Below are 17,094 nucleotides of genomic sequence, written 5' to 3' on the forward strand. Positions count from 1 at the left end.
TCTGTACATGTACACGTCAGTCTATATACGCCTCCTGCTACTTCTAAAGGATTCTTCGATTAATTAACAAAGTAAATGAGAAACAATCAAAGAATCCTTTAGAAGTAGCAGGAGCGTATATAGGCTGACGTGTACATGTACAGAACAGAAATATTATATTGGAGAAACAGGAAGAAAACTTGAAGTGAGACTGAAAGAGCATGAGACAGCAATCTGACTAAACAGAACCGAATCCCCGTGGCAACAATGCTGCAGTATAACAAACTGTATTATTGACCGGAATAATATTAAAATATTGTACAAAGTAAAAAATCTTGTAAAAAGATGTGTTATAGAACATTATTGTATCAAAGGATATGTAAATTGTATTAATTTAAATACCGGCGCATGTGTTGATGCATGCTGGGATAGCTTGATACAGTATAAAAGTATTGGCAATGTAAGATTGTAACGTCCATTGATGAGGCTGATAAGTGAAATATATATGGATGAAAAAGGAAAAAGAAAAATAAACTGAGAAATACTAAATAGGTTTCTAGTCCATCTCTGTTTTTAATTCTATCGAAATCGGTTTTAAAAAAGTGAATTTCACTTGTTATTTCTTAAAAGATTTTTTTAAAGAAAAAAATTTTTTAGAATTTATTATTTTGATAATTTAATTATGATGATCAAATTCTTATCATAGAAATTTGCTAGTTTTTCAATTTCAAAAATAATAAAGGAGATCTCATTCATCTTGATGCATTAAGCCAAAATTTGAATAAATAGCTATTATATCAAATATATTTTGACATCAAATGTGTGTTAAAAAAGTGTCTTGTAAGTTATTGTCTTTGTACAACTATCATTCAGCTGATGTACAGGAAAGTTATTGTCTGTTTTTATTTGCATGTCTAGTTAATCTAATATTATTTTTTAATACATGCTTGACATCCAATATGTATTTTTAGTATTAATCAGTAAAGTGATTTGACTTGCAAATATCTATTTTTACATAATTTAAGTGCAGTGTAAATGATATGTAGTATATATATATATATATATATATCATTTACACTGCAATGTATATATATATACACATACATACTTGTTATTAATCTCACTTTAAATTATCAAAATTCAACTACTATTTTTGTTGCAATATGACCTTTTTTCAGTTTTAATAGAAAAATTTGTTTAAAAATTTCATTTTATGTATCATATTTTTATGCATATAACCTCCAGAAAATTATTAGAACAAAAACAAAACCTTTACTTAACCAGCCTCCACTGTGAATCCTATAATGCTTGTAATTATAATTAAAATTAATATATAATCCACATCCTTACAAATAGTCTTTTAAACATAGATAACCCATTGGTTATTTACAGAAAAAATATTGTATATATTTTTTATGTTGTCCCATTATTACTTTTCTAACTGTCTCTGCATAGTCAGTTTTTGTCTTTCTTGAACAATATTAAGAAAGGATTTTTGCCTCTGTTCAGTCGTGTATGCAAGAAATAATTAGATCCAGTTTTTTTTATCACAATGATCTAGATTTATTCAAACATTTATTGCACAATGCAATTTTCATGTGATGATTAATGAATGCAGAAAGAAAATTTAATCACAATTAAAGACACATAATATCTACAACTTATATTTTAGTAGTGATTAATGTTAGTATTTAGTACAAAACTTGTCTTAGAACCCAATTCCTAACAATTATGAGTTTTATAGATTCTATTATTTTTATTTAATGTTTTTTTATAGTTTGATTTAGTATGACTTAAATGGTAATAATTTGTTAAAATTTTAACCATATTAATAGTGATTTTTCAATCAAAATATTTATAATACTAATGTTTGTATGTTTTACCCAGAGATGATGTTCTAATTGATAAACATTCATTTAATGAAATTAGTTTCTTAAACTTTAAGATTATTAAATTGGACACAAAATTTTATTTTTAACCTTTAGTTAATTTTCTGCAGTACCTACAATCTCTGTACTGGCAAATTAATCACTACCATGTAAAGTATAATTTAGAGTGAATTTTCTAACAGTTGTAATAGACCACTTTAATTCATAAACAGTTCAGTAACATTTAATATTTTACTAATACTAATATTTTATTCATATCACTTTATATGCTGTTTTTTGCATATAATTATAAAATATTAAAATTTATAATTATAAGTAATAATTAAATGAAAACTTAAAATTAATATATGCTCTTCATATTAATTAAAAATACATTTCATATCTTTAGTTTATTAGAGTTTAATATTTTATTTCTAGTATCAGTAGAACATCCTTGGGAAAGAGCTGTCGCTGGAAATAAAGTGCCTTATTATGTTAAGTAAGTATCATAAAATAGTTTATATTACTTAATTTCTAGTAAATATATTAATTAAATTTTTTAACAGCCATTTGACAGAAACAACACATTGGGACCATCCTAAAATGATTGAGCTAATGGATTCTTTAGGTAAATTATTAAGATACATCTAATTTTATTAAATATATAATTTATTACAATAATAATATAAAATAAATTTACATACAAACATATAATATATATTTCATGGAATATAATCTTAGGATACTGTGCTATTTTAATTATTCTTAAAAGATTATATTATAGTGATAATAAATATCATATAATTGATTTATTGAATTTATATTAAAATTAGAATATTATGACCTGATTAAATTATTTTTTGAACCTGTATTCATTCACTTACTATTTAAAATTTGAAACCTTTTGAAGCAAGTTATTGATTTAAGCAATAAAATAAACAAAATAATTAATAACTTAGTTTCAATAAAAATATTTGTTTAATCTGTTTAGGTAAATTTTATAATTACAGTAGAGCGTCATTTATCCGAATCAATTGGGGACTGGGGTGGTTCGGATAACGAATCATGTACGAAAAAATATATTAATTTATCCCATGTTGAAATTTCTCTTGGTTGCATGTCGCTTCGCATTGAATTTTTGTCGATGTTAAGCCTAACGAAGACTATTGTATCATTAAAAATTATTTTTTTATTTTGTACAAACAAAATAAATTTATTGAAAAATATAAAAACAATAAAAAATTATACTTCAGATGTTAATTTAGTATCAAAAACGTAAAATATTTGAGTAGCCCGAGAAATAGCCGAAGATTGCAGCGCCACAGCACTAGCGAAAATTTAAATTTGCCGACTGGAATGCTTTCGGATAACGGATGTTTCGGATAAACGACGCTCTACTGTACTAATATCTCAAATACTATAGTAGAGATAACAGAGACTTATCATACTGCTACTGGTAATATCAAAATGACTCTTCTATCATCAGAAAGCAACTTTATTACTGGTATGCATTTCGGTACACAAGACCCTCATCAGCCATATTTAAAATATACAGATAGTTTAAAATACTTTTTACTATAATATCATATTTATTGATTAACATTTCTGAAATCAAAAGCACCTTATAATAATTTATTTTAACATTTATTATAATTTTTAGCAATGTTAAAGCATAACTTTAAAATTTGCAAGTAAAGTATACTTTTGTTTAACTAAAAAAGTTTCTTATTTAAATTATAGAATAACATTTTACTTTCAAATAGAATATAGAAGATTTTAAAATTATTTTGTTATAATTTTAAAATCTTTAATGTGTATATAGTCAATGATATTTTACATTTGATATGAAAAGAAACTTTCTAGTATAGTTGTCATTATCTGTAAAGATATAATGACATAATGGACATTTCAAATTATCATTGAAAGCATCTTGAAAAAGATTATATTAAGTTACACCATTGGTACATGTGTCATTTTTACAGAAGAATTTTAACAGTATTATTATTATTATTATTATTCTAAGAATGTTGTAAATATAAAACAAAATGTATATATATATACACATACATACTTGTTATTAATCTCACTTTAAATTATCAAAATTCAACTACTATTTTTGTTGCAATATGACCTTTTTTCAGTTTTAATAGAAAAATTTGTTTAAAAATTTCATTTTATGTATCATATTTTTATGCATATAACCTCCAGAAAANAAAGCATCTTGAAAAAGATTATATTAAGTTACACCATTGGTACATGTGTCATTTTTACAGAAGAATTTTAACAGTATTATTATTATTATTATTATTATTATTATTCTAAGAATGTTGTAAATATAAAACAAAATGTAATGAACATAAATTTTCTTTTCTTTGTTTAGAGATACTCAAAATTCTATGGCTAAATTTATAAGTTTAGTATCTATAATTCTATGACTACTGTAGTTTTAAAATTGAATGTACACAAAAATTTTTATTAAGTCAGTAGTGTCTTTTTCATTAGATGACATTTTAGAATTAAAGAAATCAATTGCTACATAACATGTAGCTATTGATTTCTTTAATTCTACACTCTTGTTTTTAATTATAAGCAGTGCTAGTTTTAGAATCAGTTTCTCTGCATGTTTTAATTTAAGATAAGCTGATTTTCATTTATTTGAAATCTACCCATCACCTTGATAAATACAAGCAGTGCATATGTATTACAAACAAGTAATAATAAGTGACTCATTAGACAGCTGTTAGGAAGATGGTAAAATTATTTGTTTATTCCTTGTTAATTTTTTTAATGACAAACAGGTGCTCCTAAATAATTGTCTATAATGTATAGTGGTAAAACCATCACTAATAACAAAATGAAATTACTGTTAATATAAGTAAATAAACACAGATATATTTTGAAATTTTATACAAATTTATTCATTATTACATTTAGATTGATTAAATTATAAAATTTTAAATGCACTGTATATGCTATTAAATTTGTATTGGTAAAGTATATTAAAATTGTATTTTTACAGAATATAATGATTTCATTATGGATTAATTTTTACAGCTGAATTGAACGATGTAAGATATTCAGCCTACAGGACAGCCATGAAACTTCGCACTGTTCAAAAAAGACTTTGCTGTAAGTAATTTTATTAAAATGGTTTTCTTATTAGCATAATAAAATTTTTCATAGAAATGTACTTAGAAATTAAATTCATAAAGAATGAATTTAGTTTCTAAATATACATTAAAAGTTTTTAGTTTGTGAATTCTGAATGAATTACTCTTTCAAAAATTATTTATTTTGAAAGAAAATTATTTTAAAATATGTTATATTGTATATTGTATTGAATAAACTCTACCATATTTCTCCTATTTAACTATATTGGCTAACAGTAAGATTCATGTATACAATTATACACATCAGGACTGCAAGTTGGTTAATTTTTTATTTCCAGTTAATACTTCTTTTCTATTTTCAGTATTAGGTTACTTTTTATTATTATTTGTCTCTGAACAATTAAGCACACACACACTATGAGAATGTAAATTAAAATATGCAGTATTGTTGGAACAGAAGAAAAAAAAATCAGAAACAAAACATTCAGAAAAGATCATGCACATCGGGATGTGTATAATAAATAAATAAAACCTACTTACTCGAGCCTCTAACCAGTGTGAAGAAATACACTAAAATAAACAACTTTGAATAAAAACGTTTTCCAAACACTTTCCATGTCCTTCCTCAGGTAAAACAGCTGGATTCCCTATTCTAAAACACCATTACACAATTTTAAAAAGAAAAAAAATTGAACAATGATTCGATTGTGCGATGTCCACTGCGCATGCATTGTATCTGTCGTGTCCCCATCATTCAGAATCGCATTTACTCTTCTCATACATATATGATATACTATGTAATGGTCATAGTAAAAATAGTGCATCATATACGTATGAGAAGAGTAAATGCGATTCTGAATGATGGGGACACGACAGATACAACGCATGCGCAGTGGACATCGCACAATCAAATCATTGTTCGAATTTTGTTCTTTTTAAAATTGCGCAACGGTGGTTTAGAATAGGGAATCCAGTTGTTTTACCTGAGGAAGGACACGGAACATGTTTGGAAAACATTTGTTTCTTCAAATTTTTTTATTTTAATGTATTTCTTCACATCGGTTAGAGCAGGCATGGCCAACATATGGCCTGCGGGCCAGATTCGGCCCATCTAATGAATTTATGTGGCCCACGATTAATCTTTCAATATTAGCCACTCAAGTCCGAATAGCTCAATGAAAATTCTGAGGAAAAAAAGAAAAAAACAACTGTGCGTTTAGAGTTAACCCTCCATGACAAATTTCTTAAGTACAGCACAGGATGTTGATATAGCATGATAATGTGAAAAAATGTATCTGTAATCTCTATGTACAGTTTAATCTCTATGGGGTAACACCACAATGAGATCTCGCACCACCTCAAAATCTTCCTAGGGCAGCCTCTGGTTTGGCTTGTGAAAAAAGTTTTCTTTCCAATTCAGCCCGGGGGCAAAAACTGTTGGCCACCCATGGGTTAGAGGCTCGAGTAAGTAGGTTTTATTTATTTATTATTCAGGAAAGACATCATTTATAGTGACATTGTGCTATAAATGCACTTGCATTTTCACAGCTACTATTTGTGCTGTGAAGTCTAGAAATACAATATTGTATCTCTCATTTGAACTTACTAAGTGCAGATTACTACAAATATCTATAAGTTATCCTTGGTATGATACCATGATGCCATAAAAATGGGCAGCTTATCTGAACTGCAGAATACTCTTACATGTATGTTGCCTAATCTAATGATACTAATAGGACATTGCAGCTTTTTTTGATCTGTAGTCTGAACAAATTTATCTTTTTCATTTAATCAGAAAGGTATGTTGCATTTCCATTGTCTTGTCTTTTCAGAGATCAGTGTTATGCATACTATATAATTTATGAAGTTGATGATGATCTCAATCTAACAATTATCAAAATTTCATTATAGCATTGAATTCTTGTATTACTGTAATATGAGTATAATTTCCAATGGCAGAGCAAGGTACTAGTTTTTGGTACTCAAATTGGTTGTTCATTGCCATGTGAGCTCATAAAGGATCATATCCAAGAAGTATTTGCAAAAAGTTCTCATTGTTTCTTACAACTTATACTAGGTTTTTAATCACATACTTTCATCTTTAGTTGGAATCACTTTGGGTTAATTTGGATTAAGCATAATAAATTTTTTTTATTTATGTAAAGTGATTTTACTATAAAAAAAAACTAAACTACACAAGATAAATATCATATAGTTACTATATTTTACTATCAAACGTTTAAAGATAAAAAAGAAAAACTACTAAAACCTGTTCAAAATGGAAAAAATAATTTGGTATTGTGCAATTCTGATTTACACAGGTTTTTTGTATTTTTATTTTTAGATGATATTAAAAAACTTTATTGGGTTTATATATAACAAAACACTTTTAGCTAGGAGTGAAGACAATAAAACTATTTGTTGAATAGTTTTATGGTTTGAACAGTTGAACTCCTTAGTAAAAGTCCATATTGTGATATATAGCAATAGAAATTGAGCTTTAGTTAGAATTTTTTTGTAAAACAATTTGACTAAAAATACTATAATAGTAGAAATATTAGTGAAGTTTTTGGTAGGTATCATTTAAAAGAAGTACATTGATGAAATTAATAAAACTTTCAGGATGATCCTTATAGATAAAGTAGTAATCATTTCTATATTTTAAAAATATTAGGATAGTCAATTTTATTGAATTTGCAATGATAATCTACAAAAAAAATGTAATACATTTATATACTCATATATAATAAGTACTGGGGTTGGATGTCACGCCAACAGTTATCTCAATCAAAACTTCTTCCAAAACTTCAGACTATGAGGATGTATTATAAATTAATCCAGACTCATAGTCTGGATTAATTTATAATACATCTGGATTAATTTATACAGGCGGTTAAAAATTCAACAATAATTTTACATTCTTTTCCCGCACCTCCTACATGACTCAAAGCGCATACGTGTCGGCCTCTTTATGTGCGTCTTTTTACGTGTTTTATGTATTTTAAATTATGTCCCATGTTTTAGTCTTTAATATTTAAATATTAATGTAAACTAGCACTTATGGATCTATTCTGTTCGGTTTCTATGCTGTCTATGTTAAGGTGCATGCGTGCCAAAAATTTTATGTGTGTTTACAAAGGGTTTTTAATTTTAATTTAAAATGTGAAATTTACTTGTTCTTAATAGCCACCCTAATTGGCTCTTATGTTATGCATGTTAAGGTGCACGCGTGCCAGTTTTTCACGTTTACAAAATAATTAATATCCATTCCAATCGAAGTTTATTTGTTTTAAAACGCATGCCTACCAATTTTAAACATTTTTAAATGTTTTTAATTCTAAAATTTAAATCTTATTTATAATAGTTATATTCAAAAAACGACTAATATCGTTAATGTTTAAATTTAAATGTATGGTTCGAATTCTCTATTTGATTTTGAATTGCCTGAAGATGACGTGCATATTTACGTCAAAAGCGCTAGCAAGATTAAAATATTTTTAATTATATTTAATGCCTCATAGTCTGAAGTTTTGGAAGAAGTTTTGATTGTCATATATAATAAATTTTATTAAGTGAATTATTCTTTTCTTAGAAGTAAAAATATTTAAAACCTGTAGAAACCATATTTCTTATAAAAGTAATTAATTCATTTAAAAGATTTTATACTTTGTGTGTGTATATGTACTGATATATATATTTTTAAATCTCATATACTTTTTTATACAAGAGTTAAATATGTTTTTCAATTTTTTTAGTGGATTTGGCAAATCTGAACAACATCATTAATGCATTTGATCAACATGGATTAAGAGCACAGAATGACAAATTGATTAGTGTTCCTGAAATGATTACTTGTATTTCTACTATATATGAAGGTTTAGCTTCTGACAATTCTTCATTGGTTAATGTACCATTATGTATTGATTTATGTTTAAATTGGTTACTCAACCTTTATGATACGTAAGTATATAATTTTTTATATTTGCAATTACAAATAATATGAGTTACTATTGAAATATTGTTATATATAATGAAAAAAATTACAATTCATTATTGGTATGAATACTTTAGTTCTACATGGCCACATAAGTGAGGTGGTCACCCAAGTGGGATTATGAAAAAAATTGACATACAGAACTGTAATTAGAATACTGTATTGAATCCTGCTAAAAGTTTAATACAGGTTATGAAAGTAAAGAAATAATAATAATAAATTCAAATAATACTGTACAGTACATTTTTTGCAATATACAGTAATTTAAATTTTCATACAAGGCTAATGTTAACACTAAATAATAAAATATTGAAGTACAGATTACATGTACAGTGAATGAAAGCTATTTTAGTAGGATTCATTTACTGTACCATACATACTGAATGGAATGCCCACCAGTGACCAAGTGGATAAAACTGTATTAGTTTGGTTGCGAGTTTTCCCTCACCAATGGGCTGGCATTGTGGAGTTTTCTGAATTTTCTTTACATATCTAATACCTAAAGGAGCAAGTTTCTCATAGAAAATCCTCCCAGAAAGTACCTCCTTGGCAGATTACCCATGTGTTGCATTGCCTTATCCCAGAAAATCAACCTAAATGGAATTTAGTGCAGTTTCATTCACCCATGAATGTACCCATAAACAGAAACAATACCCTAATGGAATCAATATATTTATGAAATGGTAGTAAAAGTTTTATTTAAATACTGTATTTTAACAGAAAAAGTATTAAAGTATTAAATGGACTCACTAAATATGCATGTCCAAGTGTCAAAAAATGTGTTTTTATTTGAAAACAGTTTTCCTATGAACACAAGTAATGGTTATGACATTAAGTATACATTTACATGTTTTAACATATATATTATAAAAAATGTGATAATATAACTGTTATATATAATTTTAATCTATAAATAATATTATGGATATTATAATATCCTGGAATCCTGAAAATCTTCAAGAAAATTGCTTATGTCTCAGACATTCAAAATGGTACCTTTCCACAGTGCCATTCAAGCAACTGATATGAAGTCAGGACTGCAGAGTCAGTAAAAAAAACACTCGACTCCAACTCTGACTCCAGTAAAATTTAATACCAGGTCATTTTATGGGGGGCAGAGGTGCTCGCTCGTAGGGGGTTACCCTAACCTGAAATCTGAAAGGAGTCCAGACATTTACCCAAATACTTTTATAGATAGTATTTTTAATATTTAACTTACATTGATATTTTTGTATAAAAAATTAATTTTTAACAAATATTTAATAAAAGCAAAAAGGAAGAGCGATAAAATTCTACATCTACATATCTTTATTCTACAGCTTTTGCACTTCAATTTCACCTTTCCAGAAAAGTTAGTTCAACTAAAAAGTGTATGATCTTGCTACTTCAGACCCTTTTTCAGAAAAGAAAAGTATAGACTTTGATCAATTAGTCTGGCTCATTCAGAAAAATAGAGTACTTATATAGAGTGGGGATAAGAAAGGAATGAATCAATAATATTCAAATTCAATTGGGTCAAAATAATTTAACTACTAAACACAAATACTACAAAGAAAAATATTGATACATATTTAATTAAATCATGCATCTTGATTCAGTGTTAGTATTTTATGAATTTTGGGTAATAATAATTAAACATTGATTTGCACAATTTAATAAACATTGATTAAAACTTGAAATTAATGTCAAAAAAATACTTATGTTAAATTCCTGTGTATGAAAAATATTGATACATATTTTTTTAAATCACGCATCTTGATTCAGTGTTAGTATTTTATGAATTTTGGGTAATATAAAATATAGAGTAATGGACAGTATGGAATTTGAAAACATATTTTGAATATTGAATCGAAGGCTATAAGCTTGAATGCACTTAAAATAAGCTAGATTAATAAAGTAACAGTAATATAAGGTGACAGTGAAATTAACAGTAAAATAATTATATTTTTTTCTATTATAAAAATATCTTCTTCTTCTTGGTGCCATATCAGATTTCTGNTTAAAATGCCAGAGTTGGAGTTGACACATTTTTCCTGACTACAACTCCACAGCCTTGTATGAACTACATTATAAAACAAGCTCATAGAATATGATATATAACCATCATCTAATCAAAATTTACAAAAAATAAAAGTAGTTTCTTACTAGCTCAACAAATGGCAGTACTGGTAGTTAGCAAATACTGCTCGACATAGGATCTGCTGAAAGAAATCTGATGTTGAGCACTGCTCAACATTAACTGGAAATGGCATTTTACATTGTTGAGCAGTGCTTGGTATAGGACTGCAAAGGGTTGAACCAGCTTTTACATCAGGCTCATCAATATTTTTCTTTGTTGAGTGTTGTAAATTATGTATCAATGACAGAGCAATCATTGGTGATTTACATAATTATATTTTACAAATACAATCAGATTTTGTATGAAATTATTAAACAAATATATAATTGTCTTTCTTCTTACTAAATTTTGGAAATAAATTTAATTTGTCAAGTGTAAATGAAGATTTATTTTATTTAAATGTTACCAATTTGAGGAATCTCAGCAAACTGTTCCGAAACTACAGCAATAAGTCTCAGTTCCATTTAAAATGTTTTAAACAATACATTCAGTTTAGGAACATGGGGTTTTCCTGTTCTACATAAATGGGGGATAAGCATTTTAGGACACTTATCCAGCCATGTACGTGAGGTGGTCATCATGGTGGAGTTTCACTTTTCTATAAACTGGTCAAGACTGAAGCAGTTTTAGCAGTAAACTAAAAGCATTTATGTGTGTTAATTTTTTCATAATTTCGCTGGGAGAAACATAAGTTTGTTACAATTACTCACAAATTCTGAATGAATCATTCTGCAACACACATCACTATTATCGTTAATTTTAAAACCAACAAACTTTAATTAAACTTTAATAAATGTTTTTGATCTAATAATAGGTCTGCTTCAGGTCTATAAAGCTTAATATTCTAATTCAGGAATGTACAGTTCATATGAACATTACAATATTTAAATTTAGTAATGCATTTGAATTTCAAAAGTTGTTCTGTGCTTCATCTAGAGTTATTTATCCCATAATTACATAAAAATATTCTAATTCTGGAATATTATAAGGCTTTATAGACCTGAAGCAGATTTATTATTAGATTGAAAATGTTTGTCAAAGTTGAATTAAAGCTTCTGGATTTAAAATTAAGGTTAATAGTTGTATGTGTTACAATGCATTTGTTTTTTGATTTATATTAAAACTAATGCAGTTTTACAGGAGAATGTCATGGGTGGCCACATAAGAGAGGTTTTACTGTATTATCATAACTTTTAATTTCTTGTAATGCCAAAGGAAATTCTGCTTTAATCCATTTTGACAAAAACATTGGTGAAATTTCATGAAATTTAAGATACAAAGATCAAAATCTTAGTCAATGAAAAATAAGTCACACTGATTTATTCTTTTTATTCAGTAAAATGTGTATGAATTTATACTATTTTTCTTGACATGTTGCACATATGTGACATGTCAAGAAATCTTGATGATTCAATCATGTCACAGCTCTTTTCTCAATTTATAAATTCAAAGAGAATAGGATTTACCATTTTCTACTACATAACAACTTCATATTTTATATATTAAACCTAACTCAATATCAGGAAATTTATTGTAAAAAAAGATATTGATAGGAATAAAAAAACAAACATTCATTATGTCTTCAGTTGATTACTGTAATTGGAAGACGGGGAAAGACTAGGATTGAAGATGTTAGTAATAAAAGTGAGATTTTTAAATAAAAACAGAAAAGTATATCCATTAGCTACAAGTGAGGATGACATTTGAAATTTCATTTTCATTCATTTTGTTTTGTCTAATAGAATAGGTTTCAAGTTTCCTTTTTTTTTTCATTTCTCATATAAATGATTTCATATGAAATCAGTCTCAATTTACATGATTTTAACAATCTACCTTGTAAATCAAGTATTAAGTATATATTAATAGCTAATAAAAATTATTAAGCAGGATAAAACTAATACATTTTTAGTTTTTTTTTTTATTAGAATTTTTCAATGTTTTCTATTTGAAGATAATCAAACATTATCATTTTTGTTTCATAATAAATGATTTTACTTAATTATATTTAATTTCAAATTTATTTTATAATAAAATCTTATTTTAAAAATTTAATATCTAACAACTTATCATATATTATATTGTATTGAAAATAATTTTAAAACTTTTTCATCGTGTAATTTTAAATTATTATTTTTAAAAATTATTTTTTAGAGTTACTCGGACAGGCTATATAAGAATATTATCCTATAAAGTTGGTCTTGTTCTTTTATCCAAAGGCACATTGGAAGATAAATTTAGATGTAAGTTATATATATAAATTAGAATACATGAGTATTTTTATGTATGATTATATAAATTGTTAACATTAGATATATGTGACTTACTTAATATTTAAAATTTTAAATTGCTGAAAAAGATAGAACATATATAATATGGGGACTTCAAATGAGATTTTATTAAGAATATTTATTGACTGACTAGATCTAAATTACTCTACAGTTCTTGGTCCATCTTAGATATTTAATAAATTGCATTAGTTATTGGCTTTTTATATGTATTTTGAGTTCTTATATTTTACTAAGAACTCAGTACAGGTATACCTCGAGTTGTGTTGTTTCGAGTTACGTCATTTGTCAAAAAATGTATGGAAAAATAAAAATCAAGTTTAAGTCATTTTATTCGACTTTACGTCCATCCACCACAAATATTGAAGTCGTAATATCACTAGAAAACCGTTAAAGCACATAAAATCATATTAAAATATGTACATTTACAGTAAATGTTAATATAATTATCATAAATCCTAGAAAACGAAACATGAAAACATCTGTGTTTCTATGTTGTCGTCTTATTTAGCGGTCTTTAAGTGCTCAATATTGGTGTTTTTAGTGACGAGTAAATTTGACTTATGTCGTTTTTCGACTTAAGTTGCCTCTCCTGGAACCAATTACCGACATAAGGAGAGGTATACCTGTATTTTCAATTGTAATATTGGATATATTTTTTGAACAGATAATTGTTTCTTATTTAACATATCAGGGTACAAGAAGCAATTATTATGATGCAGCTTTTTTTTTTATATCTCTTTCTGCTCTGTGGTCACTAAGAGGGATTATGATGCAGCTATTCAAAGAAAGTGCATATATTAAGCATTTTATATGAGAGAAAAACTCACCAAATTTCATAGAAAAAATCACCAGGTCTCTATATGTGCTGCAGTAGGCAATTTCCTACTATGTAAGCTATAGCCTGCACTTTCTCTTGTGGCAAAGCCATGACTGGACAGTAATGTTCATGATTCAACTTCTGCACCATCTTGCAGTATAAAAAATCTATATAAAATTTGATAAGTTTTCCCACTTGATGTCACTTGCTGCTTTTATGTACTTTAAACCATTCATTTTTTTATGGCAAATTAAAATTGGTTACTTTTGAGCAGAACATCCTGTATTATAAAAAAAGTGCATATCTTGGATAGTAATATATTTTATCATTTGAAGAGGTTGTGGCAATAAAGTGCCTAAGTGACATTTTTTAAATTTTGCATTCATCAAATACTATCTGCATGAAAGTTGCAAGCCACTAACAAACTATTCTAGCTGTCACTCAACAGATATCATCTGTTGAGTGACAGCTAGAATAGTTGTTAGTGGCCTTGTTGTAAACTTATAACTTTATTGTGTTTATATTTAAAACACATTTTCAAGTCACAGTGAAATCAACATGGCAAAAAGTAATCAGCCCAATTTAAAGTACTAAATCACCCCAATTTGTGTTAACTAACATACTGTTATCTAAATTTCTATTATTTTTATATTTTATAATTTCAAAATGTTCTATAAATTTATTTTTATAATTAAAATATTACATAAAGTAATGGACAATGTTCTGTTTATTGATATCATAACAGTTTTCTTCAGTATTGTAAATATAAGGTGAATTTACATGCTTAAGTTTTATAGATGCTTTGTACTGTTTTAGCCTATGTTGAAAAGCCTTCCCATTTATCCCATATATACCATTTTGTTTTTACACAAACAAGGGATACTGTAGACTACCCCTGCAACTTTGCTTTTATTTTTTTATATTCTTCCTTTTTCTTTCATTAATATTACTACATATTTTTTATTATTAAGGCTAGGGGACTAGAATGATGTTATTTGGTAAATTATTCTTTAAAAAATCAAAAACTTTTAAAATCAGAATGATATGTAAGTCTTATCCCTCTTTATTATTACTTGTTTTAAACCTGCTGTTAAAGAATTTCTATCAATCTTTTTGGATAATTATTTAATAAATATTTCTTTTTTAATCTATCAGACTCTTGTAACCTATCCTGTAATTCAGTCACTCTGCTCCATATTTTTTGTATTTCTACCATAAAGCAGTTTTTTTAAATGCCTATTGGACAATCTGATATATAATTTATGATTTTTTTTAGTATTGCAAAGTTTTTCATATTTTGTGAAAACAAACCCTGATTTATCCCTATTAATTGTAATATAAGGCATGTGAAGTTTGGATGTTTGTTTTCATTTATTCAATTGTTTACTAAGTTTATTGTATCATTGTAGCATGTGCTGAAGAGGGCTAAAGTCTGAAATGCATTTACATTAAGAGTATATTGGATGACATTCTTATCTGCTTAGCCCATGTTGGCCAGAAGAATTGTGGCTGTGCACATCAGAAAACTATATGTATTATTTGAATCCCAAATTTACAATGTATTTCTGGATTAATTAATGTTATAACCCAATGCATAATAGTCAGATTTAAAGCTAAATTAGTTCAGCCAAACTAGCTTAAAATATCATAAAATTATTTAAATTAAAACAGGCTAAATAGGTAGTTTAAACTTGTTGAAAGGTAGTCAAGTATTCAGATTGAAAATATAATTGCGGCAGATTAGGTTCTATTTGAGATTTCTAATTAGTTGCTTGGGAAATATAATTTTGGTATCTAGGTATATCTCTGAATAGTTCATATTAAACAGTTGTTTTCGTTCTTTCAAACGGTATGTTATTCATTTAAATTAATATTTCCTTTACATGGAAACTCAAAGAAACATAGTTGTGACAAATTTTAATGGACACCCAATATTTAAACAGATAAAAGTTTTATCATATTAAATACATCAAATTATGCTATATAGCTTCTCTTTTAGTATTTATCTAGTATTTTATGCCCAATTTCATAATAATTATAATGAAAAGTTTTACTATTAAAGAGTTAGTTATATTAAAAATAAATGTAACAGATTATTATTATTATTATACAGTATTTATTGAGTTATACTCGGTTGATACCAGTGGCTGTGTACTATGCCAGACCAGAGTCAAGGCATAACAACCAAAAACTAAAAAAGTGTGCCAGTGTCTGTATTCAGGAACTTAACAATATGGCTGTATTCAATATAGTGGTCTTCTGTAGTGTGATGTATTTATTTCTATTCAATTGTAATGTTCCCAGACTTTTGTGTAGTGTATGTGTTATCACATCTGTACAGGAGAGAACGACAGGTACAATAAGCACCCTTTCCATCCTCCACAGATGCCTTATTTCCTGGGCGAGTTCTGTGTACTTGCTAATTTTTTCAGTGAATGTGTTTTGTACATTGTGAGTGTTTGGAATGGATATGTCTATAATGTATGTGATTTTATTGTGTTTGTCAATGAGTGATGTCTGATCTGTTGTGGTAAATTGTTTTATCTGTGATTATGGCTCTGTCGTAGTATATTTTTGTGTATGTTGTTTTCCAATACTGTTATTATTATTAATAGTTTTGTAAAAATTTCCAGATTTGTTTCGACTAATAGCAGATGCAAATGGTGGTGCTGATGAAAGAAAATTGGGATTATTACTTCATGATTGTGTCCAAGTAAGTAAATTTTATCAAAGAAAAAACAATATTATGTTCTTGAATTAAAAAAATATAAAAATTGCTGTTTCTTTAAGATTCCTAGACTTCTTGGTGAAATTGCTGCATTTGGAGGTAGTAATATTGAACCAAGTGTAAGGAGCTGTTTTGAAAAGGTAATGTATATTTCTAGATTAAAATATTATAAAAAATAGTTGATCATTTTC

At 26.9% G+C, this 17,094-nt stretch overlaps 1 protein-coding gene across 1 annotated transcript in view; it reads left to right on the plus strand.

The window, feature by feature from the left end:
• The window catches only part of LOC111621965 (dystrophin-like), a 202,574-nt gene that overhangs the window by 126,074 nt on the left and 59,406 nt on the right, over window positions 1-17,094 (plus strand). Inside the window, exons 13-19 of the mRNA XM_023364220.1 lie at window positions 2,286-2,346; window positions 2,414-2,475; window positions 4,902-4,976; window positions 8,713-8,917; window positions 13,222-13,310; window positions 16,809-16,888; window positions 16,966-17,043. Of these exons, the coding sequence (XP_023219988.1) occupies window positions 2,286-2,346; window positions 2,414-2,475; window positions 4,902-4,976; window positions 8,713-8,917; window positions 13,222-13,310; window positions 16,809-16,888; window positions 16,966-17,043 (650 nt within the window). The remainder of the gene's footprint in view (window positions 1-2,285; window positions 2,347-2,413; window positions 2,476-4,901; window positions 4,977-8,712; window positions 8,918-13,221; window positions 13,311-16,808; window positions 16,889-16,965; window positions 17,044-17,094) is intronic.

This window comes from Centruroides sculpturatus, unplaced genomic scaffold (assembly GCF_000671375.1).
Source record: "Centruroides sculpturatus isolate CEXI.00-Female unplaced genomic scaffold, Cexi_2.0 scaffold312, whole genome shotgun sequence".
Classification (NCBI taxonomy): Eukaryota; Metazoa; Arthropoda; class Arachnida; order Scorpiones; family Buthidae; genus Centruroides; species Centruroides sculpturatus.